The 27,116-nt window shown below is 35.3% G+C and overlaps 1 protein-coding gene across 1 annotated transcript; it reads right to left on the bottom strand.

The window, feature by feature from the left end:
- LOC129040931 (putative C-mannosyltransferase DPY19L2P2) lies at nt 1-27,116 on the bottom strand. The gene is made up of 9 exons (XM_054495873.1): nt 27,029-27,116; nt 21,495-21,552; nt 19,069-19,160; nt 16,254-16,353; nt 13,096-13,191; nt 11,753-11,834; nt 10,518-10,591; nt 2,326-2,385; nt 1-1,633 (listed from the first exon to the last, which is right to left on the bottom strand). Exons 1-8 carry the CDS (start codon nt 27,064-27,066, stop codon nt 2,356-2,358), a joined length of 570 nt encoding a protein of 189 aa, XP_054351848.1. The 5' UTR covers nt 27,067-27,116; the 3' UTR covers nt 1-1,633; nt 2,326-2,355.

The raw sequence follows: 27,116 nt of genomic DNA, 5'->3' as shown, positions 1-27,116 counted from the left end.
GTAGGCTAGTTTGGACTTTAATAAAATGTGAAAAAGCACATTTACCTTTATCTTGATTTTAAATAGAACACTCTAAATACCTTATTATAAGACTAATGACTGCTGAAGAATTTTACTGGGTTGAGAAAACTGTTATTTCTATTGTGTTAAACGTTTTCATTATAAATGGGTGTTCAATTTTATCAATTTTATTTTCTGCATCTAATGGGATGATCATATTTTTCTCTTTTATTCTGTTAGTGTGATAATTTACATTTTTGGATTTTCCAGAAACATCTTTGGATTCCTAGAATAAGCCAGTTTTATCACAAATGGATTATCTTTATCATATATATGGCTGTTCTTGAGTTACTAATCTTCTATACTTTTGTGTGTATGGAATGTTTTTAATCTAGGTGAAATTTTGAGTCTATGCTCATGAGTAAGAATATCATTTCTCATACTATCCTTATCTGGCCTTAGCACTGAGCTTTAGATTATCTTGGAGGTTCCATTTCCCTTCTTGTAATGATTCTCATGCCTCATGGCACACACAAAGTTCACCTTTGTAAATTTCAGCATGAGCTCAATTCAATAATTACCTTGCCACCAAAAACTCAAGTCTCCCATTAAACAGTGAATTTGCTTCTATTGACATTAAACTCTAAAGTGAATCACTTAGATCTAAAAATACCGTGTTCAGGTTGTGTGTAATAAATACTTATCTTTGCCAAAGATATACAGAGCTAAAAACAGAAAATAATACCTATGGAGGCTTAAAAAATGTAAGCTGAACATTTGGTTAAATCTCAAATTTTCCCTACTTAGATTTTTTTGTTTCTTTGATATTCTTGAATTTAAAACTTAGTCAATTCATGTTCTTTCCAGTCTACTACTGAAAATGTTGAAAATGAAGACGGTAAATTTTCCTTTCAGTGCAGCCGTGGCAGAATTTTTTTGATGTTTATGGACACTTTTCTATTTATTGTCATTTTTCAATAGTTTGCAACTGAAATTCTGACCTTCTTTTGGGTTGAGTTATTAAATTGCTCAATTTTTCTGAAGTGAAAGAATTATATATTAAAAGTGTAATGTCGATATGTGAATTTCTACAAAGCCTGCATGCCTAAGGACAGGTGGCCTGGGTAAAGAGTCAAATTGGTAGAACCAATAAAGAATAATAAAAAGACAAAAAAAGCATCATGTCATTCATTCAACAACTCAGTGGACAAATCTTTCTATATTTTCACCATAAAGGATGGGAGAGTGCCTCCAACAAGGAGAAAATAGCAACTCCTTCCATTTTGTTCTCTTGTATTGTAGGTAGGAACCTACCTCCTCAACTTATAACATTTCCAGATTATCCTCTCAATATATAACATGTAAACATACAGTTCATTTCTTCTGTCACCCAGGGTGAAGTGCAGTGGGGTGATCATGGCTCACTGTAACCTTCCTGGGCTCAAGCAATCCTCCCACCTCAGCCTCCTGAGTATTTGGGATCACAGGCTCATGCCACCATGCCCAACTAGTTTTTCTATTTTTCTGTAGAGATGGGGTTTTGCCGTGTTGCCCAGGCTGGTCTCAAACTCCTGGGCTGAAGCTCTCTGTCTGCGTTGGCCTCCCAAAGTGCTGTGATTACAGGCATGAGCCACTGTGTGTGGCCCAGGATTTATTTTTTAATAGAAGTACATCACAGACCAGAGAAAAAGAATATCATCTGTCTCATATGAAGAGAATTTAGGAGTTGCACTACCTGCCTAATAACTTATTTTACTAGGAAACCATGGAGGTAATACGGGTCATCCATCTGCATATTTGGGAAGAAGCCAAACAAAAATTAGTCAGTGGCTAAGTTCAAATTAGAAGGGGCTGGGAGACCGTAAGGAAAATGTTAAAAGGACAAAAGTAATAGAGTCTAAAGTTGGAAGCAGAAGGAAAGAGAGATAGATGATGGATAGATGCAGAGGAAAGAAAAGGAGAAAGCTGGAAAGAAACTACAAACTTGAGTTATGTTGAAGGGAAGGTTAATTGAAGCTAAAGAGAGAAACTCAAGACAAATTTTAAAAAGCAAGGCTGTATGGATATAGCAGAATGAAACATAGAGGAAGAGTGGCCTGAAAGTTAGTTGTGAAATACGTGAGCTAACTTCTTGAAAATGATTTCTAGTCTTTGCTAAGGACTATTTCCTTACATATCTATCTACCCTAGATAGTAGCTATTTTTAAGACAGTAGCTATTTATTAACTATAAGTCATTAGCATTTTAAAGCCTATTAACCGTGTTCAGTTTATAGAAATAAAAAGTAGAATTTAAATGAACTGCATTAAAAACACTGAATCTTACCCAAAAGTTGAGTTCAGATGCTCCCAGTTTTTAAATTTTATTTCTCTTTAGAATTATTGGCTAAAATGCACATAAGGGAAAATGAAACAATTCAATTCAATTAACATTTATATTTTGTATATATGGTACATTTCAAAAATTACATAGCCACCCTGTTCCATCTCACCTATCACCAGCCATTTTCCTCCTTAACTGTTTATTTTTCAAATTTTGGATATAGCAAGTCCTTGAGGTGAGAGTTAAATCATTTGTGTGTCAAAAAGCTGCCTCTTGAATCAAGTTATTTCCTCACTTAGATACCCTGGCCATTTTCTGCAGGATAATTCCTCTACAAAGGTAAATGGTATGTGAGCAAATGACAGCATCCATGCAAGTCTGTATGTGAGTTATCCAGCAACATTAGTGAACTAAACTAACATGAAAATCCTTCCTCTCCAAACTGCCAAATAAAATATTTAAATATGTTTTAAAAATGTATACTCTTGTGAAAGAGAAGGAACTTCTGATGCTAGAAAAAAGGTGAATTTTTAAAAATACAATATTAATTAGCAGAGAACCACCACCCCTGGCAGTCTTTATAAAGGCCTGCAGAATAAGGTCACAATTATAGGCTTGTATTGTAAAGGGAGGGTGGCAGAAGAGGCCTTGGGTCTATGCAAGGTAAGAAGATGGAATTGAGACTAATACATAAAGCTAGGGTCCTCAAAACTATACCTGCAGTGCTATGGACTGAGTATTTGTGTCTACCTCAAATTCATAGACTGAATCTTTAATCCTCAGTGTTATGGTGTTTGGAGGGTGGGCCTCTGGGAAGTAATTGAGTCATGAGGGTGAAACTCTCATGAATGGGATTAGTGTGCCCATATTACAAGAGACTAGAGAGTTGATGTCTCTCTCTACCATGTGAGGACACAGAAAAAGGCATCTGACTGCAAACCATAAAAAGGGCTTTCACCAAGAACCAAATCAGCTGGGACCTTGATTTTTGAACTGCTCAGCCTCCAGAACTGTGAGAAATAAATTCCTGTTGTTTAAGCCATCCTGTCTGTGATAAATTTGTTGTTAACAGCCCAAACTGACTAAGACACACAGTGACTAAGAATACTTCACCTACCATCTCTACAAGTTGATAGGTTATTTGTTTATTCCCAAGTTTGGGGTGAAAACAGTGCTCTCATGAGAAGCTGAATTCTTGGACTTGCATATTATTTAGATTTAGATTCAAAATATCATTTAGTTGGTGTAGAAATTCCCAGGGTGAGCCAGGATTACTAAACTTCCAATAGGAAAATATAAATGTATCAGATTATTCATTGCAACATTGTTTGTAAATGCAAAATTTAGGAAACAACCTAAATGCCCAGACATAGGAGAGTGACTGAATTACAGTAAATCCACAGTAGAACACTAGGAAACTACCAGAAATAATGAGGAAAATCTCTATGAACTGACATCCAGGATATGTTGTTAAATGCAAAAAAAAATGTGCAAAAGTCTATCTTTAATATAACAAGAGGAGATATAAAAAATACACATATAACAGTTATTAGTACTCAAAAAAGCCCAACTAAATGGGTCAACCAGAAAACTAATGAGATTTCTTATCTACAAGGAATAGGCAGTAACAGGGTGAAAAGAAAGGTGGAGAGAATGGGCTGGAAGGAATAGTGGGGAATATTTTCTGAGTATAATTTTATTTTTATTTTTATTTTATTTATTTATTTATTTATTATTATTATTTTTTTTTGAGACGGAGTCTCACTCTGTCACCCAGGCTGGAGTGCAGTGGCGTATCTCGGCTCACTGCAAGCTCCGCCTCCCGGGTTCATGCCATTCTCCTGCCTCAGCCTCCCGAGTAGCTGGGACTACAGGCGCCCGCCATCATGCCTGGCTAATTTTCTGTATTTTTAGTAGAGACGGGGTTTCACCGTGTTAGCCAGGATGGTCTCGATCTCCTGACCTCGTGATCCGCCCGCCTCGGCCTCCCAAAGTGCTAGGATTATAGGCATGGGCCACTGCGCCCGGCTTAAATAAATAAATAAATAAATAAATAAATAAATATATATGTATTTTTTTTAGTAGGGAATATTTTCTGAGTATAATTATATTTCTTCCTCATTGAAACATGGTTATGTTTCACCCAAAGTAACTAAAATCAATCAGAATGAAACTTCTGCTTCTGTCGAAGTTTGCATAACAGGAACCACATTTACTTTCTCACCCTAAAAAACTAAAATACCAAGCAAAATAGATTATAGAGACAACTATGAACAATTATATGCCAAAAAATTAGATAATTTATAAGAAATAAATTTCTAGAAACATACAAGCTACGAAGAGTAAATTATGAAAACACGAAAAACTCAACAGACCTATAACTAATAAGGATATTAAATCAGTAATAAAAATTTTCTCAACAAAGGAAAACCTCAAACCAGATGGCTTTACTGGAGAATTCTATGAAACATTTAAATAAGAATTCACACCAATCCTTCTCAAGCTCTTCCAAAAAACTGAAGAGAACACTTCTATACACATTTTATGAAGCCAGCATTACTCTGATACCAAATCCAGAAAAAGATACTACAAGAAAACTGCAGGCCAGTAGTATCTCTGATGAATACAGCAAAAAAAAAAAAAAAACCACACAAATATTTCTATTAAAAATGAGCAAAGGACTTGAATAAACATTTCCTAAAAGAATAAATACAAATGTCCAACAGGTATTTAAAATGATGTTCAACATCACTTATCATCAGGGAAATGTAAATCAAAACCACAATGAGATAGTACCTCAAACATGTTAGGATGGCCATTGTAAAACAAAACAAACAAAAACTAAACCAGAAGTAACAAGTCTTGGCAAAAATGTAGAAAAATTGGAATGCTTATGCACTGTTGGTGGGAATATAAAATAGTGCAGCCAAAGGGCACATCAGGTAGTCTACAGAGAAGAGTTTGCTTCAGAGTGCAGCAATATTAGCCATAAACTAACCACTACTTTAATTCCAGCTAACAAATCTTAAAAGCAAGACCCGAAAAGATCAGCCTATGTTCAAGTAACTTAACTGCATCACAGAAAAAAGCTCAAGAATAGCTATCAGAATAAGAAAATATCCAGCAGCTAAGAAGGTAAAATTCACAAAGCCTGGCATCAAAGTAAACATTCCAAGCATGCAAACACTCAAGAAAACACAACTACGATATGAGGAGAAGTAACAATTAATTGAAACTGACACAGATGACAGAATTAGCAGGTGGAGGCACTGGGGCAGTTACTATAACTGTATTACACATGGTGAAGAAGTGGTAACAGAGAGAGAACATGTTAACTAGAGACACAAAAATACTTCAAAGATCCAAAATGAACTTCTAGATATGAAAACTACAATGACTTAAATGAGAAATACACTGGATGTGATTAACAACAGGTTAGATACTGCAGAAAAACAACTAGTGAACTCTTGAAGACACAGCAATAGTAACTATCCAAAATTAAATAAAGAACAAAAATAAACATAGGCTCCATGAACCACTGAACAATTTCAAGCAGCCCAATATGCATGTAATGAGAGTCCCTAAATGAAAGTGAGGTGGGGAGGCAGAAAAATATTTGAAGAAATACTGGCCAAAATTTTTCCAAATTTGATAAAAATTGTAAACCTAAAGATCTAAGAATTTCAATGAATCCTAAATACAAGAAACATAAAGAAAGCTATAGTAAGGCACATTATATAAACAAACTGCTCAAAATCAGTGGTAAAAAGAAAATCTTATCTCTAGCTGGGAACAGCTAGAGAAGTAACATATTATTTGCAGACGAAAGCTTAGGGATGTCAACAGATTTCATAAGAAAAAAATGCAAACAACAAGACAAATCAAGCAGCATCTTTTAAATTCTTAAAGAAAATTGCTGTTAACCTGCAATTCTACACCCAGGAAACATACCTTTCAAAAATGAAGGCAAAATAAAGACTTCATGACCAGGTGATTTGTACTAAAAGAAATGTTAAAGGAGGTCTTTCAGACAGCAGGAATACAGTAGGTCAATCTGGCTGTACACAAGTAAAGGGCACTGAAAATTGTAACTACGGGATAAATATATAACGTTTTAAAAATTTTGAATACTTTTAAAAGGTAATTTACTGTTTAAATAAAAACAAAAATTTATTGAGATTTCTATATCATATGTTTAAGTAAAATGTATGATAATAACATGAAATAAATTTAAAAATGCACTTTATCAAAATATGTGGGATGCTGATAAAGCAGTGCTTTAAGAAAAGTTTATAACACTAAACACCTGTGTTTAAAAAAAAAAACAAAAAACAAGAAAGGTCTCAAGTCAATGACCTTGCTTTATACCTTTAAAAAAAAAACCTAGAAAAAAAGGAGAGCAAAACCCAAAGTAAGCAGAAGAAATGAGGTAATAAAGATTGAGTAGAAATCAATGAAACAGAAAACAAAAACAGTACAGCAAATCAATGAAACCAAAAGCTGATTCCTTGAGAAAATTAATAAAATTGATATACCTCTAACCAGACTGATCAGAAAAAAAAAAAATAGAACACAAACATCTAATACCAGGAATGAAAGAAGAACTATCACTACAGATACTATAGATGCATAAAAGAAAGAAAATATTATGCCTTTGTCAATAAATTTGACATCATAAATAAAATGTAAAAATTCCTTGAAAGATACAACCAAAGTTCACTCAAGAGGAAATGGATAACACGAATAGCCTTATACCTTATTAATGAAATGGAACTTGTAGTTAAAAACATTCCTACAAAGAAAGTCCTAAATGGTTTCAGTGGTAAATTATACCAAATATTTAGGGAAGAAATAATAATGGTTTTACATAAATTCTTCAGAAAACTGGAGATGAGAGAACACGTCACAACTCATTTTATGAGACCAGCATTGCCATGAAACAAAAAAAAGACAAAAATGTCATAAGAAAACTATAAACCAATTATTGTCATGAACTTAGGTGCAAAAATTATGAACACAATTTTAGAAAGCTGTATCCAACAAAAAATAATAATACAGCATGACCAAAGTGAGGTCTATTCAAGGAATGCAAAGATGCTATAACATTTGAAAATCAACCAATATAATGCAGCACATTAACAAAACAGAAAAGAGAAACTATATGATTCTAACACATCTTCAAAATTCATTTTTGAAAAAACTCAGCAAACTGAACAGAAGGGAACTTCTTCAACCTGATAAAGGGCTTCTCTGAAAAATCCTATAGCTAACACTGTTACTTAAGGATGAAAGATTGAATAATTAAACTAAACTTATATTTCAAAATGAGCCATTTAAAATAAGACATTTAAAAATACTAAAATATGTGAAAGAATGACAGAAATCAAAATTAGAAAAACTGAGAAATGAGCTGACAGAAATCAAAGAATTTGAAATAAAACAATAATTTCAGACACAAAAATTAAAGTAGAAGGAATATGAGGAAATGAACATAATAATAATGCCTTAAGAGCTATAAAAGGTGAAGAGAAGAAACCTTTAGCAATAAAAAAAAAGATAAAAGTATTCAAGAGAAAGTGATATGTTTATAACATATCAAAACTTATAACACTTTTAACAGCAACCCTTTTGGACAGAAGTAAAACAAGTACTCAACACCAAAAATAAAAGAGATGGCCAGGTGTGGTGGCTCACACCTGTAATCCCAGCACTTTGGGAGGCAGAGGAGGGTGGATCATCTGAGGTCAGGAGTTCGAGACCAGCCTGGCCAACATGGTGAAACCTCATCTCTACTAAAAATACAAAAATTAGCTGGGCGTGGTGGCGGGCACCTGTAATCCCAGCTACTCAGGAGGCTGAGGCAAAAGAATCACTTGAACCCAGGAGTTGGAGGTTGCAGTGAGCCAAGATTGCACCATTGCACTCCAGCCTGGGCAACAAGAGCAAAACTCCATCTCAAAAAAAAAAAAAAAAAAAAGAAACGAAAAAGAAAAAAAGAAAAGAAAGAAAAAGTAAAAATAAAAGAGACAAGAATTTTACATAGAGCCAACTTCACTTTCAAGTAAAAGGCGACAAAACAAACTGTGACAAACACATCAGAATTGAAGAAATTATCTTGTAGAACAAGACTATAATAACCAAGATAACTAGGAGAAACGACATAAAGACTGGTGATAAATAAATGTATATTTGTTCACATAAAAACATGAAATAAGATTTATAAGGCAGAAAGTACAGTATGCAATACTCTATGTTCTGGCAATACAGATACAGAATTAGTTTAAAAAAAAATGGGCGAAGAGAGCCGGGCATGGTGGCTCACGCCTGTAATCCCAGCACTTTGGGAGGCCAAGGCAGGTGAATCACGAGGTCAGGAGATAGAGACCATCCTGGCTAACACGGTGAAACCCCGTCTCTACTAAAAATACAAAAATTAGCCAGGCGTGGTGGTGGGTGCCTGTGGTCCCAGCTACTCGGGTGGCTGAGGCAGGAGAATGGCATGAACCCTGGAGGCAGAGCTTACAGTGAGCCGAGTTCGCGCCACTGCACTGCAGCCTGGGTGACAGAGCGAGACTCCATCTCAAAAAAAAAAAAAAAAAAATTGGGTGAAGAGAACGAAAGAAGGATATGCAAAAAATTATTTCTCATAATCTTGTGCGTGGTGCAGTATGGCAATTCTCATGCACACGCTTTGGGACAAGGCAAATGGAAATATGATATTCTATCATCCCCTGGCTTCTTGAGACTCAAGAGAAACAAAAAAACAAATACAGGATAGAAAGAGTTAAGTAAAAACTCTATATTCTTGAATTTGATTTGGAAATATCTATCAGAACTTGTGAGCTAGTTTAGCATAAATGCATGCACACACACACATATTTTCATGGTAGATTTTTAAAGAAAGAGAGAGAGCCTGCAACCTATAATATTTCCTAGCTCTGCCCACTAATAAGGCCTAGAAACAATGACCTACTCAGTAGCAATGAGCATCCTTGGGTCCCAGACAGCGGTCTTAAAACACCATTTCCCCAGTAAAGGCAAGGAGGGTGCCTTGCAGGAATGGCTTCCTCCAGGTTTTGGGCAGGAGTACACAAGAGAGACCTGGAAAAACTTGTCATATATGACACAAGTATGCTATCAGACCACGAGTGTCATGTCAGAGAACTTAGGAGAAACCTAAAGAGGCTCCCCTGGTCAACAAAGAAACAATCTGAGAATGAGTAAAGATATTAATTTCAATTAACTTGAAATACATAAAAAATGTTTAAATCTCTATGTTCCTAATGAAACCTAAACACATACATACACAGCCCAAAGAGCCCACATTTGGAAGATGACAGGGAATCAATTATTTTTAAAACTTGCAAATAAAGAGGTAAATCAACACTTACTTTACTTTTCCTAAATGAACTTTAGATGATGGATTAGAATGTGACCACTTTGCAATCCCTATTGAATTAACAGATCCATCATAAGGCACTGATGGCTAGTACCATAAAGAGAGACATTATGTGCCTTTTAATGAAGGAACAATACTATAGACTTGCCAAAGTGATCAAGCCTGAAGCAATCCAAGTTTCAGATCCAATTTCTAATATATTAAGTTATACCATGAGACAAAGGAACATGCTTAGCTACACCACAAGAACTCAAAAAGCAAAATCTGGACCATGAAATCCTCCACATGTTCTATGACTCTGGTTCCTCAACAAATAAATTTCATGAGGATAAAACCAGGCAGATATGCAGGAAACTTGTAGCTAAAAAGAGAAACTTAAGTAATGAAACTATAAAGGAATGCTGGAAAGTTACTATCATAGCAGTCAAGACAGTCATTATCGTTTTAGGGCAGTACAAGGGAGTGCTTTGGGACAGGTCACATGGAGGCTTCTACACTCATTTAGAAAGTTATAATTTTGATATAATGGTAGTTTAAGAATGTTTGCCACATAATACATAACACAGTCAGCCCTCCACATCCATGGGTTCCAATTGCTGCAGACTCAACCAACAGCAGATAGAAAATATTTGAAATAATAATAATAATAATAATACCGTTTAAAAAGTACAAATAAAAAACAATATAGTATATAACTATTTGCATAGTATTTATATTGCATTGGACGTTACAAGTAACCTAGAGATGATTTAAAATATATAGGAAGATGTGCATAGATTATATGCAAATAACATACCATTTTACATGAGAAACTTGAACATCTGCAGATTTTAGTATCCACAAGGGTTGGGGGTGTCCTGGAATCAATCCCTGCAGACACAGAGGGGAGACTGTACTTATCAGCATTAGCCAGCACTAAGTCAGCACACAAAACATTTCCTTTATGCAGTTTTTATCTGTACTATATTTCAATATAAAAATGTTTTCATTAAAAGAGGTAGATGAGCACACTATTAGGAGTCCTCTACTCTGTAATAGTGGAATAGTTTGACAAAATGTTGGAAAGAAAGAGCATTTTTGTGGGGAGACAAAGAGGAGGGATTAATTACTATGAGGGAAAAAGGATATGGAAAGCAAAAATGTTAAAACATAAAGGGCAATCCTGAAAGATTAAATCACTGCACCATACATGGAAAAGTGCCATATTTTGGCATTACTGTAGTTGGTATCATTTCTGATCAGTGTGGAGAAGGGAGGTAGAGGAGAATATTCTAGGTTCTGGCTTATAGATATCAGAAATATGACAACAATGTAATAGAACTGATTTACTAAACCACCCTTCCAAACACATAACCAAATGAGTGTCATTCCATGTAGTTCCTGTGAGGAGACTACACACTTATTCTAATTATCTTGCTGTTGCTCAAAGTAGTTTGGAACTACACTTTCTAAACTGCCTTCAGAAATAATTTAGTTATAGGTGCAAAATAATTGGTCTTATGACTTTACTGTCACACCATCATTTGAGCAAGATCTGTATTACCCAGTGCAATCACACAAAATATTCACAAAATTTTGGTCATTTCCAAAAATCAAATCCATTCTTGAAAGGCAAAGATTTGCCACCAGTGAAGACATTCTAAAGAATGTGCCATATCTGCGAAGGAAACTCTGAGGAGTTCCAAAAATGTTCTGGGCAATGGCAGTGTCACTGCAATGAGTACTTAACCTCCTTAAGTGACTTAGGAGAAAATAAGTCATTTTTATCATAAAATGGGATATGTTTAAAGTAAGTCTTATTACTTTATGATAATTTTTAAATATTTACCTGGGCACTGTCTTAAAAAGAAACACTTCATACTGTAATATTTTTCAAGGATAAGATAGATAAAAAGGTTTCCTTGGGAAGAACTGTGTCATGTTGAATGATAATCAGGAAAGGGCCTATTTATTCTCTTATACCTGTTTTAGACAGGAAAACATGCCATTTGGTAAGTTAAAAAAACCCAACTTTATGAACTAAACACTTACCCACGTCATTAACAATGACAAAAAATAATAAGAAGTACATTAAATTTCCAAACATCAAAATGAAACTAAGGATAACTGAAATCTGAAAAAAAGTGAAAAAAATACAATTAATGGTTATTACACATATTGGCATAATGCATACTTTGTAGGTATATAGCCATTTCTAATGCAAATTTATTTGTATAAAGATGAATGACTCTTGGCCAAATGATAATAGAATTTCAAGTCACTGCTAGATTCTAAGTATTAAAATTCAAGACTATAAACTCTATCTGGCAGAATTTAACTTTTTCTCCATCTGCTACTTGGAACAATGAAAAATAAGTCTATGATTTCTATTGTTTTATCAATGGAGTAATATAACAAGAAAGACTTAGTTATAAATACCAGTTTTACTAATCTTATTTTTGTTAGACTTCAGGACTTCTATTATTTATGAAGCTTTACTAGCTTTTTTTTAATTATTATTATACTTTAAGTTTTACGGTACATGTGCACAATGTGCAGGTTAGTTATATATGTATACATGTGCCATGCTGGTGTGCTGCACCCATTAACTCATCATTTAGCATTAGGTATATCTCCTAATGCTATCCCTCCCCCCTCCCCCAACCCCACAACAGTCCCCAGAGTGTGATGTTTCCCTTCCTTTGTCCATGTGTTCTCATTGTTCAGTTCCCACCTATGAGTGAGAATAGGTGGTGTTTGGTTTTTTGTTCTTGCGATAGTTTACTGAGAATGATGATTTCCAATTTCATCCATGTCCCTACAAAGGACATGAATTCATCATTTTTTATGGCTGCATAGTATTCCATGGTGTATATGTGCCACATTTTCTTAATCCAGTCTATCATTGTTGGACATTTGGGTTGGTTCCAAGTCTTTGCTATTGTGAATAATGCCACAATAAACATACATGTGCATGTGTGTTTATAGCAGCATGATTTATAGTCCTTTGGGTATATACCCAGTATGTTTTTAAGGAAGCTATGTTTGGGATCTAAGCCAAAAACAAAATTGCAAGAATATAAAATTTCAGTTAGAGTGTCATATTCAGGCAAAATGCTAAAAATCTCATGTCCGAGAAAGAAAAGGCAGTTTTAAAAGTAGTAATAATAATAAATAAAACATACAAATAAAAGTTTTAGAGAGTTAAACACATCTACAGTCTAGTTGAAAGTACAATGTGTTATAACATGACATCTATAATACACATTTCCAGTTTTCCTTCTGGATATCACCAATACCATATGTATTAAATCTTACCAAAGAGGAGGTACTCTATAAAACAGAATCACTTCGATTTTATAAACTCTGAGAACCTATCTTAATATTTGACTTACATATATTAAAAATGTTACCATGTTCATATAACTGATCTTCTGAAATTTGCTTCGTTTAATGTATCCCACAACATACATGGGAAATAATGATGCTATCTGAAATAATATAAAAAAGCAAAAGTGAAAAAAGTATAGAAAACTAACACTTTACTATTCACAGGCAAAGTACATATAAGAGGAGGGCTACAGTTCTAGTAACGGTAAGCAAAGGAATTTGAACCAACCTTCCCACTAAGAACTAGAATGGCTAGGAAAAATATAAATATATAAATAAACATATTTTAAAAATATGCACAAAAGCCACAGATTATTAACAAAGCAAATGAGGAATTAAAAAGATAGATGGCAATCTATACCAATGAGCATGATATTTTGGGCCACTTTTCTCCCAGAGGTATCTGCCAATTTCAACAGAGGCTGATGCCTGCCAGCTGAGAGGCAGTTGGGAGACCAACAAGCTGAGCAGGTATTTCAGCAGATTCAGCAGTCAGAGTGCACCAAGAAGGGTGCTTTAGTTTGGAGCTTCAAAAGGCCATACTATAATAGTGAACCAGAAATCAAGCAGCCCTGAGAAAGACTGAAACCCATCTATGGATCATCTCAATCTGATTGCATGAAGGTGGTTCAAGATTTATTAGTGCTTTTTACTTGCCTCTCCAATTTTTCATGTGTAATGTCCAGCACCAAATCAAAAATAACCCAGCATAGATGGAGATAAGACACTATCACTAACACAATAGAAACAGAGCCACAAAAGATTTAGATCAGGGATTAGCACATTTGTTATATAAAAGGCCAGATAATAAATATGTTAGGCTTTGTTGGTCACATACAGTCTCTTGTATATTCTTTTTCTATTTTTGTTCTATAACCCTTTAAATATATAAAAACTATTCTTAGCTTGGAGATCACTCAAACACTTGTCTGGCATAATCAGATATGTCTTTAGTTTTGCTTCAAATGCTCAAGGAAATAACTGATAGGATTGAAAATTCCAGGAGAGCACAGAAGTCATAAAAAAAAAAAATTGGGCCAGGCATGGTGGCTTACACCTATAATCCCAGCATTTTGGGAGGCCAAGATAGGAGGACTGCTTGAACCCAGGAGTTCAAGAGCAGCCTGGGCAAGAGGTGATACCTCATCTCTACAAAAAATTAAAAAATTAGCCAGGTGTGATGGCACAATGAACTAATTTTAACCTTAATCTATGAAAAACACAATAAAGAATAAATCTTAATGTACTCCCAGAAAATAACAAATAACATTGAATTATCCCTCTGTAAGCATGAAATGCACACATACAAACAAAACTATATACAATAGTAAAGAAAAATAAAAGCCTAGTATATATCCAGAGAATGTCTAGAAAATCATTACAGCAATATCAAACTTACTCAATAGCTTCTTCTTCTTCTCCTTCTCCTTCTCCTTCTTTTTCTTCTTTTTTGAAACTGAGTCTCACTCTGTCACCCAGGCTGGAGTGCAGTGGTGCAATCTCGGTTCACTGCAACCTCCACCTTCCCCCGGATTCAAGCAATTCTCTGCCTCAGTCTCCCGAGTAGCTGAAATTACAGGTGCCCACCACCATGCCCGGCTAATTTTTTTGTATTTTTAGTAGAGACAGCGTTTCACCATCTTGGCCAGGCTGGTCTTGAACTCCTGACTTCGTGATCCACCCGCCTCAGCCTCCCAAAGTGCAAGAATTACAGGCGTGAGCCATCATGCCCGGCCCCAAAGAGCTTCTTAGTTTCATCAGTACCACTGGATTAATAAATTTGCTTGCAATGAAGTGATGCTCATTAAAAATCTATTCTACTCTGTTGGCATGTGCAAATAATGAAAACCATAGAATAATGTCTGTGTTATAACCTGAAAGGGGCCAACTATCATGAAGTAAAACAGAGGGAATACTTTAAACATGCAGCACCAATTGAGCTGGGGTTATAATTTCATTCTTTGTAGGCTATTGGCAGCATGAGACTTCTTGGCAGAATTTCTCACTTCCAATATAGAATATTATTATTATCATCAGCATTTGTTATGCAGGAAGGAACTCTGATGGAAAATCTTAGTATCATGAAATTTCATCAAAATTCTCCATTTACTCTCTGCTTCCCCAATTCAGTTTCTTGGTACTAGTTACGTAGTTGCTTTGGAAACAGGATATGGGCTCAGCTCTCTTAAGCAATGATGAGCTTTATGATTAAAGCTCGCAGAAATGGTGCCAGGTAAAATTCTGCTCCACAGATAAAACAGCCCACATTTAGCTGGATTAGACACAGAACATCCTGCTGTGAAGAGTAGGATTGGCCCTTAGCATGCTGTGTAGTTTGGCACCCAGAATCATTCCCAGGACAAAAGGAAAATCTCTAGGTAGATACATACAGATATTATCTCAAACACCAAAAATAACATTTGTGAATAAAAATAATAGAAAAACTCTTTCACACGTTGAGCCTTAAAATCTGTCAAACTAATCAATACAGTAAAAGAATGTGGAATTATATTATTTCATAAAAATCATACCTTTAAGTAAACTTTATTCCCTATTTTGAAAATCTTTAAGGCATAAATGTAACCATATTTAAAAATTTCTGTGGAAACAACCAAGTGCATCTTGCATTCAACTTAATTAATATATGCAAAGGAATATAAATCATTCTATTACAAAGACACATGCACCAATGTGTTCACTGCAGCACTATTCACAATAGCAAAGACATGGAATTAACCCAAATGCCCATCAGTGACAGACTGGCTAAAGAAAATGTGGTACATATACACCACGGAATACTACACAGCCATAAAAAAGGAACGAGATCAGGTCCTTTGCAGGGACATGGATGGAGCTGGAGGCCACTATCCTCAGCAACAGGAACAGAAAACCAAACACCACATGTTCTCACTTATAAGTGGTTGCTGAACAATGAGAATACATGGACACAGGGAGGGGAACAACACACACTGGGGCCTGTTGGGGGATGGGGTGGGGAGAGCATTAGGAAAAATAGCTAATGCATGCTGGGCTTAATACCTAGGTGATAGGTTGATTGGTGCAAAAACCACCATGGCATACATTTACCTATGTAACAAAGCTGTACATCCTGCACATGTACCCCAGAACTTAAAATAAAAATTAATTTAAAAAATCATCTTACCTGTGTAAAAAGAATAAACTGAGCAAATTGCCAGGGAAGCATAAAAGCAACATTGGAAAAACAGAGTGCAACGAAGGGCCTTCTATCATTGCTCAACGTCCTTAACAGAGAGAATTGATACCAATAAGTTTCACCCTAAAAATAGTCTGTCATTGAAAAGAAAGACTAATTGCAAAATGATAAAATCTAAATTATTCCATTACCTTTACTATAATACAACAAAATACAGTTAACTTTTTAAAGTATACTAAAAAGAAATTGAAATACTTCCTGCCTTGCATGAAGCAATCAAAATTAGAGTTTTAAAAATAACATTGTAATTTACCGTTAAATATTTTAAATACAAAAGCTCATTTTCCTCTACATATGCATGACATTAGAAATTTAATACTCCAGCAAGGAGGTCAGAAAATAGGACACGGCGCTGCCCCTGCACACCTCAACATGCTTCTCCTGTATGTGTAGCAACAACTTTTATATAACACCACTTTTCTGTTTCAAAAAACATTGAAGAGAAATTAAGTGCTGACAAAGTAATAAGTTAACAACTATGGGAAAAAATTTAAGGAAAAAGAACCTTAAAAAATTAAAAAATCGTTCTAGAATTCAGCTGAAGCATGTGGAAGTTTAAATTGTCCATTCTGCATTACTGAGATGTATTGGGAACCAACACCTTTTACCACAGAGAATTACAGTAACTTTTAGATATGAAAAAAGAAACACAAACATTTTACCTAAATAATAAAACTGTAACTGTTCCTTTTTTAAATGCTGTATTGGATTCTGATGAATCTTTGTACAATCATATATAAATTTTCAAAAACAAAATTCTAAATGTTCATATTGTTTACTAATGTTATAAAATATTCATTATGTACTTTGTAATCTTATATTTTTCAAACAAAAATTACTTTTGACTAAGATACAGAGTATAGCACATGCCCTCAATGATACAACCCTAAATGTTCTAATTAAGACATTTTATTCCATGAAACCCCTGACTGACCAGACTGATATCACTTCAAAAAAATAAAAATAACCCACCTTCCTAGGAATTAAACTGGGAATGAATAGCAAGGGGTGATGAAGAATGGGCAGCTTCCATCACCTAATCTTTGAGAGAAGACAAAGTGTAGAGCAAAGATATAGAAATCTGAATGAGGAGGAGGTTCCTAAATCCAAATTCAACCCCAGAATATACTTGTCAGGTTGGTAAGAAATCGGAAGTTAGCCTGCTCCATTCTCAAGGTTTGTGCCACCCCAGTACACTACTATTTACCACTCTTCAATTAGCTTTATCTGAGTGCCACAAATATTTGCACGGATGTGTACAGTGTTCTGTGGTTAAAGAGATAAATATGGCATGGTCCCTGTTTCCAGTGGTACTTTTAAATACATATAATTGGCCGGGCACAGTAGCTTACGCCTGTAATCCCAGCACTTGGGAGGCCGAAGTGGGCGGATTACTTGAGGTCAGGAGTTTGACACCAGCCTGGCCAACATGGCAAAACCCTGCCTCTACCAAAAATACAAAAATTAGCTGGGGGTGGTGGCGTGCACCTATAATCCCAGCTACTTGGGAGGCTGAGGCAGGAGAATCACTTGAATCCGGGAAGCAGAGTTTGCAGTGAGCCGATCGTGCCACTGCACTCCAGCCTGGGTGACAGAGCAAGACTTCATCTCTAAATAAATAAATAAATAAATAAATAAAAATTTGTAAATGTGTGGGTGATTCATAAATATACTGTTTTAAAAAACAAGGAAGAAAAACAAATGATTTTTATATAAGGCAGAATCTGCCAGGGACTAGTAGGTGAAGAATGGGGTCCTCTGGGAGTTTGGAGGAGATAGTGATCCTTATTTCATTCAGTGAGAGTTCTCATTAGTATTCCATCAAACTTATTTCTCTGATAAGGCTACTTATACTATTCTACGACTTATGGGGTTTTTGGTTCATTTCTCAGACCTCTTCAATATCTAAAATGCTTATAAATGTAATCCCTACAAAAAAAGTGTATCCAAAAAAAAAAAGTTTGAAATGAAACTGATTGTCCTGTTAGAAACATTGGTTGTTCAGAAATGCTTCATAAATATGTGAATATATGTGTACTCCTTATCCATCTAACTCCGCATTTCCCAAATTCATTTGCACACAGAACACTTTTTTCATGGCACATCCATCAAAACCACAGGTTAGAAAACAATGTCAGTGTACCTAAACTTTGAAGAGAAAATGTAATTGTTTCTCAAAAACTTTTGAATCTTGGCAAACTATATACAAACACATACCTTTTGGTTTATTAAAACATAATGTAGTTATCTAAAACCTGTAGCCTACGCTCTTAAATGGAGAGCAATTTTTACATAGCAATTTTGAATTATTTTCTTAACTCCATACTCAATTTACTTTTAAAATTACTAAAAATGGTCTAAATTTGGTAATTACAACTTCATAGGTTGAAGTATATATATAATATATATATTTACATTTTTTTTTTTAGAGGGAGTCTTGCTCTATTGCCCAGGCTGGAGTGTAGTGGCACAATCTTGGCTCACTGCAACCTCCGCCTCCCGGGTTCAATCTATTCTCCTGCCTCAGCCTCCCAAGTAGCTGGGATTACAGATGCACACCACCATACCTGGCTAATTTTTGTATTTTAGTAGAGATGGGGCTTCACCATGTTGGCCAGGCTGGTCTCGAACTCCTGACCTCAAGTGATCCGCCCACCTCGGCCTCCCAAAGTGCTGAATTGAAGTATATTTTAAGAAACTTAAATTATAATTTATTTGACTTTGTTTTATAAATCGAAGTTACCTGAGAATTAAAGTTAAAATATACATCTGAAGTACAAGGAAAGGACAGGAAAAACTTTCACAGAGAGGTGGTGTCCACATCACACGGGTGGCCTGAAATCAACAAAATGCCCACTTTACATCATGTTTACTACAACAAACATACTTAAAAACCAGGGGTGAGTTTATTTTAGTAATTTTAATACTAGGCTCACTAGATCCCATTTCTGAGTGTCTGGCATAGCTTCTCAGTTTTTGAAGCTCTCTTAACGCATGAGGCCATTAAGTAGAGAGCAATTAACTACCATGTCCAGAAACCAGCAACAGATATATCAGACCGAGCAAAAGGAAACCCAAGGGACAAACAAGATTGTACGTATAAGAGTTGTGAGAATTCTGGGACTGACCAACTAGATCCGCAGCCCAGCCCTGCAGTATGATCCTGGCATATGATCCTGGCATCCCAGGCTTTGGGATATATGCATGCTGAGACAAACACCTAAACACATGTCACCTAGGTCATTTGCAAGCACCAAGAGAGTTTCTACGTAACAAGTATCAATGAATATAAATGCATACTTTGAATAGCTACGATTGCCTCAGAATTTGTAAAATGTACCTTAAAAAAGGTTAAGTATATATTTTAAAAACAACTAGAAGTATTTGGGAACTACAAATGTGATGCATGTAATGAAAGTATTAAATTTTTATACAAACTTTAAAATTACTTCTAAGATATATGGGTCAGAGTATTAGAAAAATTTTCCATCAAAAATTCTGAAATTCTAGAAAGAATGTGAACTCTTATTACTTTGCAAGGGTCTTAAAAGTTATTGCTCCTCTTCCAAGATACCAAAGTTGTAAACGTTGGAAGAGGAATTATGATACATATAAGAAAGTCAACTTATACCAACAGTTGTCTGGCACACTCAAAGAAAAAGCTTTGTCTTTTTAAAAAGCACATTGTTGAATGACAATGCATTTGTTTGCTTTAAAATAATATATATAAGGCTTTTATGTATAATTTTTATGATTCCTTTATCTAACTGATTTTTTAAAATTAACCCAATAGCAATGGATAAAATACTTCTACCCTGGCCGGGCATGGTGGCTCACGCCTGTAATCCCCAGTACTTTGGGAGGCCAAGGCAGGTGGATCATGAGGTCAGGAGTTTGAGATCAGCCTGGCCAACATGGTGAAACGCCATCTCTACTAAAAATACAAAAATTTAGCTGGGCGTGGTGGCACATGCCTGTAATCCCAGATACTCAGGAGGCTGAGGCAGGAGAATTGCTTGAATCCGGGAGGCGGAGGTTGCAGTGAGCCGAGATCGCACCACTGCACTCCAGCCTGGGCAACAGAGCAAGACTCCATCTTGAAAAAAAAAAAAAAAGTACTTCTACCCTACGTAACTTGTGTCATAACATATTAAATATTTTGCTCCCAAGAGCTAGGAGTCAGAATCTCTCTCTTTTTCATTGCCATGTCCTCAGCATCTAACAGAGCATGGACATGGTATGTACTCAATATTTTGTTGAATGAATCCACTGTATTTGAAATAAGCTTCTATGAGCTCTTTTTTAGGTGGACTATGCTTCATTGGGCTGAATTAGTAAGTTAATGTCTATTTCGAATTCAGCAGTTTGCATTACTGAACAGACAGCATGATGTAACACAAAGAAGTGAGGGAGCAGGTGGCAGTGTCTTAACTGTGTCCCTGCTGTCAGCCCTGAGGCCTCTTTCATTCTTGTTAAGGGGAGTGCAACGTATACAAAGTTTCAGTTAGGCAAGATGAATGAGTTCTAGAGATCTGCTACATAGCATTGTGTTAATACTGTATTGTACACTTAAAAATCTGTTAAGAGGGCAGATCCCATGTTACTTATTCTTACCACAGTAAAAAAGCTGAATATATATATATTATATATATAATACATGATGTTTTTATAAAATATAACTGTAATTTCATAATTTATAAACTATAAATTAATATATACATGTCAGGTTTTAGAGGCAGACAGACATAGAATGGGAAATCCAGCTTCATCATTTGTAAATGTGGAATGTGGATAAGTAACTTAACTTTCTCAAAATTTAAATTTCATAACTTGTATGGTGAGGCTACCACCATCCACAAAAAAAGTTTAGTGGGAATAAATCAGATAATGTGCATGACATGATTCAACTCAACAAGTACAGTATTTCCTTTGCTCTACAGAATATATGTATATATTTACTAAAAATAAGGCAAGAGATTTCATGTTTGAAATTCTAGCTATTTAAACATTTCAATCAACATGATTAAAATATCAACTTATAACGCAAGGGTCTTTAAAATATTGTGAAGTCATAAGTAGTATACAATTATATATTGTTTTGATGAGTATATTTCCTTGTTCCTCTATAGCCCCTTCTATTTCTTAAAAATTGCTTCCTAGAAAACAAACCTCTCCATGGTTGAAAAAGAAGCACAGTACTGTAATAAGACCTCCTAGTTGAGTCCCACTGTAAAAAATAATAATAATAACAGAGTATACAATCTAAATTCATGTAAAATATAGTGAGTTTTTCACAAAATTACCTCAGAATTTAAAACCATAGTTTAAATCATATTTAAAACATAATAGTACAAAACCATACCCATGTGGTTGATGTTTAAATCCTGAATGTACAACTCTAAAAAGTGTACATATAAATTAATCTCAATTTTATAATTTATTATCGCTAAAGTACTTTCTAAATAAAATACATAAGGTGTGAACATAATTTTTTTTTTTGACGGGGTGTTGCGCTGTCGCCCAGGCTGGAGTGCAGTGGCGAAATCTCGGCTCACTGCAACCTCCGCCTCCTGGGTTCCAACGATTCTCCTGCCTCAGGTTCCCGGGTAGCTGGGATTACAGGCGCATGCCACCATGCCTGGCTAATTTTTTTTGACTTTTAGTAGAGATGGAGTTTCACTATGTTGGCCAAGCTGGTCTCAAACTCCTGACCTCGTGATTCACCCACCTCGGCCTCCCAAAGTGCTGGGATTACAGGCGTGAGCCACTGTGCCCGGCCACATAAAATGATTTTTAAGAAACAGGCTAGCACTTTAGAGTCTAGATCACATCCTTTGAATACTCTGAATAAAGGCAAATGTTTATCTTTTGAAACTGGATTGAAGGGATTGAGAGATGAAGACAAGATTCTAACAGTTTCATGTAGCATTAACTTAGAACTGTCTAAACTACTGCAAATATTCTTTACTTGAGTCCCAGAGAAGCAATAATGCAGAATACAAAAATCAGATGAAAGATAAAAACCATTTCTTTTGTGTTGTTGTTTTGGTTTTTTGTTTGTTTGTTTGTTTCTTTGAGACGGAGTCTCGCTCTGTCACCCAGGCTGGAGTGCAGTGGCGCGATCTCGGCTCACTGCAACCTCCGCCTCCCCGGTTCAAACCGATTCTTCTGCCTCAGTCTCCCGAGTAGCTGGGATTACAGGCGCCCGCCACCATGCCTGGCTAATTTTTTAAATATTTTTAGTAGAGACAGGGTTTCACCATGTTAGCCAGGATGGTCTCGATTTCCTGACCTCATGATCCGCCTGCCTTGGCCTCCCGAAGTGCTGGGATTACAGGCGTGAGCCACTGCGCCCGGCCCAAAAACAGAACTTTTTTTAAAAAAAGAACATTTTTAAACCTGCCCAAACAATCTCAAAGCAATCCTTTTCCCTCAAAATACTTTAATGAGCTTATATTTTTCTATACGGCATATAGAAAAGTGCATAAAATTTCTAGCTTATAGAACTATTGTAAAGAGAATGTCCATGTAGTCACCATATAATTAATTGAAATAGAGAAATGATTATACTGAGTGTCCACTTGCCAGCCTCCAAGATAAGAATCAGCTACTGACCTGATTTTTGAGATTATCAACATAACTCTTTCTAAATATGTATCAAACTATGATTTACTTTAATCTGTTTTTAAACAACATACAAATGGAAGAATGCAGTATTTTTTAAAATTTTATACCTGGATTCATTCATTCAAAATTATATTTGTAAGATTCAACCATGTTGTGTGTAGCTGTATAGTTCATTCATTCTCATTATTGTATACTGTTCCACCATGTTAATAAACCAAAATGTATTCATTTCTCTGTTAATGGATATTTGGGTTGTTTCCAGTTTGAAGCTATTGCAAATAATGCTACTATATCATTGTATGTACTTCCTAGTACACATGTGCAATACTTTTTTGGGAATAAATACTTTAAATTAGAATTGCTGAGTTACAAGGTATCTATACCTTCAACTTTACCAGATAATGTACACTGTTTACCAAAATAGTTGCACCAATTTATATGTCCACCTGTGGTGGATGAAATCTCCTTTATCAATCTATTAGATGTGAGTTAGTATTTCACTGTAGTTTGAATTTGTATTTTCTTCATGACTAATAATGGTGGTCAACTTTACGTATGTTTATTGACCATTTGGTGTTCTTCTGGGAAATATCAGTTCATAAACAATTTCTCCATTTTTCTATCAGGTTGTCTTTCTTCTTTATCTTCCCACTCTAATATAAACTTCACAAGCACAGAGATTTCTGTTGTGTATTTCAAGCACCTAGAACAGTGCTCCTGGTCACAACAGTCTTTCAATAAATATTTATCAAATTAATGAATGGAATTTCTGGATAGTAGGTAGGGTATAGACTTTGTAAATATTTTCACTCCCTTTGAGGTTTATTTTTTATCCTACAGTTCTTTTGAGGAACTGAAGTTCTTTTCATCAAATTTATCAGTTTTTCTTCATGGCTGGATTTTTGTATCTTGTTTAAGAAATCATTTCTTATTCCAAGTGACTTTTTCTATATTATATGCTGAACACTTTATAAATTTGTCTTTCATATTTGAGTGCTTAATCCAGCTTGGATTTGTTATTTATATAGTTCCAATTTCTCTTTGTTCCATATGATCTCCCAATTATTCCAGCACTATTTATTAAAATGCCTCTCCTTACCCACCAATCTGCAATACCCAGTCTTCCATATATCAAATGCCTTTAAATGTACATTTCTGCTTCTGGGCTGTACTCTATTTCGGTTATCTATTTGTCTATTCCTGTGCCAATATCATAGTGTTTTTTCCATTAGCTTTATAATATAGCAACAGTTGATAGTGCCAATCCTCCTTTTTCAAGAATACCTTGACTGTATTTGGCCCTTTGCATTTCTGAATAACTTTTAAATCAGCTCATCAAAGTCAACAAAAAAATATGTTGGAATTTTGACTGGTAGAGCATTGAATGTATAAACCTTTTTAATATCAAGTCTTCAATCAATGAATGTGGAATATCTCTCCACTTAGATTTTCCTAGACATATCTCAGGAATGTTTTAATCATTTTCCCATAGCTGTCATATATATCTTTTGTTGGATTTATTCTGAGGAACATCATGCTTTTAATGCTATTCTAAATAGCATCCTTTCAAAATTTCATTTTCTATTTGATGCTAAAGTATAAAATTTATAATTTTGAATTTTAATATTAATGTTTACATCTAGTAACATTGTAAATTTTCTTAGTCTTGCAAATACTGTATCCATAAACTTTTAAAATTTTTCTAGATATACGATGTAATCTACTTGACCGATGGAACAGAACAGAGCCCTCAGAAATAATGCCACACATCTACAACCATCTAATCTTTGACAAACCTGACAAAAACAAAAAATGGGGAAAGGATTCCCTATTTAATAAATGGTGCTGGGAAAACTGGCTAGCCATATGTAGAAAGCTGAAACTGGATCCCTTCCTTACACCTTATACAAAAATTAATTCAAGATGGATTAAAGACTTCAATGTTAGACCTAAAACCACAAAAACCCTAGAAGAAAACCTAGGCAATACCATTCAGGACACAGGCATGGGCAAGGACTTCATGTCTAAAACACCAAAAGCAATGGCAACAAAAGCCAGAATTGACAAATGGGATATAAATAAACTAAAGAGCTTCTGCACAGCAAAAGAAACTACCATCAGAGTGAACAGGCAACTTACAGAATGGGAAAAAATTTTTGCAGTCTACTCATCTGACAAAGGGCTAATATCCAGAATCTACAAAGAACTCAAACAAATTTACAAGAAAAAAAAACAACCCCATCAAAAAGTGGGCGAAGGATATGAATAGACACTTCTCAAAAGAAGACATTTATGCAGCCAACAGACACATGAAAAAATGCTCATCATCACTGGCCATCACAGAAATGAAAATCAAAACCACAATGAGATGCCATCTCACACCAGTTAGAATGGCGATCATTAAAAAGTCAGGAAACAACAGGTGCTAGAGAGGATGTGGAGAAATAGGAACACTTTTACACTGTTGGTGGGACTGTAAACTAGTTCAACCATTGTGGAAGGCAGTGTGGCGATTCCTCAGGGATCTAGAACTAGAAATACCATTTGACCCAGCCATCTCATTACTGGGTACATACCCAAAGGATTATAAATCATGCTGCTATAAAGACACATGCACACGTATGTTTATTGCGGCACTATTCACAATAGCAAAGACTTGGAACCAACCCAAATGTCCAACAATGATAGACTGGATTAAGAAAATGCGGCACATATACACCATGGAATACTATGCAGCCATAAAAAATGATGAGTTCATGTCCTTTGTAGGGACATGGATGAAACTGGAAATCATCATTCTCAGTAAACTATCGCAAGAACAAAAAACCAAACACCGCATATTCTCACTCATAGGTGGGAATTGAACAATGAGAACACATGGACACAGGAAGGGGAACATTACACTCTGGGGACTGTTATGGGGTGGGGGGAGGGGGGAGGGATAGCTTTAGGAGATATACCTAATGCTAAATGACAAGTTAATGGGTACAGCACACCAGCATGGCACATGTATACATATGTAACTAACCTGCACATTGTGCACATGTACCCTAAAACTTAAAGTATAATAATAATAAAATAAAATAAAATAAAAAAAGAGTAAAGCTATTAATTAATTTTAATTTTAAATGTTTTGCACAACAAGAATAACATTGTAAAGAAATCTGATGATTCAGCTAGGAATATGTTCCACTGAAAGAAACAGAAAACCTAACAAAAGTGGCTTACAGAATATGGATGTTGTTCATTATATCATTCAACAAGAAAATGAAAGATAAGTATCTGTTGGCATTGGTTCAGCAGCAGCAGCAGGATGGTAGGCCGGATATATCTGCTATTTTTATGGCCTTTCCCTTATGGTCACAAGATGACTGCTACAGTTCTGGGCATGACATCCTAGTGTAATAAAACAGGAAGAAACAGAGAAGGGGCAGCTAAGTCTGTCCTTTTGTGAGAAAGGCAGATACTTTCCTAGATGTAACCAAAACTGACTTCACCTTAGTTTTCATTGACAAAAACTCGCTGGTTTGGCTATCTCAGGGAGCAATTAAGTGTGGGAGCAAAACACATGACTGCTGAAATTAATTTCAACTTATCACCTGAGACCGGTCTCACCGCTTCTTCATCGTGGTACTCTTATCAAGATAGGCAGGCCAGCAGATGTAAGTGCCTGCCACAGGTGATTCACAGTTTTTCATACTGCTTTCTTAATTTCATCCTTAGAGAATACAATTAGAAATAAGCTGCTGTTACTGCTAACCAAAGATCTCCTCCAATGTTTTGTTAATTTTACACATGAACTAGGACATATTCCATTAAAGCCTTTGTTAGGAAATCTTAATTAGTTAAAAAAAAATCCTTACAGGATAAAAGGGATGCCTTTGAGATAGAATTTTAGTGACATCTCCAGTTTCTGGTTACATGATATTGGTTAAGCTTCTGAAAAAATCAAATAAATCCACAAACTTTCCTCATATGAATCTAATCTCATTAATTTTCCTTTTCATTTAATCAAAAAATATCAGCCAGTCTGTATAAGCCCACTGAAAGGTCTCTTAATTCAGTAGTAGTCTTACCTCAGGTATGCTCCATACATGAAGAACAATCCCATCATTAGTTCATTTAAAATAAAGATTACACCAACATAAAAGCAAGCAGGATCTC

Source organism: Pongo pygmaeus, chromosome 6 (genome assembly GCF_028885625.2).
Source record: "Pongo pygmaeus isolate AG05252 chromosome 6, NHGRI_mPonPyg2-v2.0_pri, whole genome shotgun sequence".
Taxonomy (NCBI): Eukaryota; Metazoa; Chordata; class Mammalia; order Primates; family Hominidae; genus Pongo; species Pongo pygmaeus.
The sequence above is the reverse complement of the archived record's forward strand: the minus strand, read 5'-3'. Positions and strand labels throughout refer to the sequence as shown.

Coding starts and splice junctions, on each gene's coding strand:
- LOC129040931 (XM_054495873.1), bottom strand. CDS start 27,066: ATGATGGGATTGTTCTTCATGTATGGAGCATACCTGAG. Junction 11,835..13,095: donor TGGTAACATTTTTAATATAT/GTAAGTCAAATA, acceptor ACTTTTTTTCAG/ATTTCAGTTATCCTTAGTTT. Junction 10,592..11,752: donor TGTCATTGTTAATGACGTGG/GTAAGTGTTTAG, acceptor CTGTGTCTGCAG/GGATTGATTCCAGGACACCC.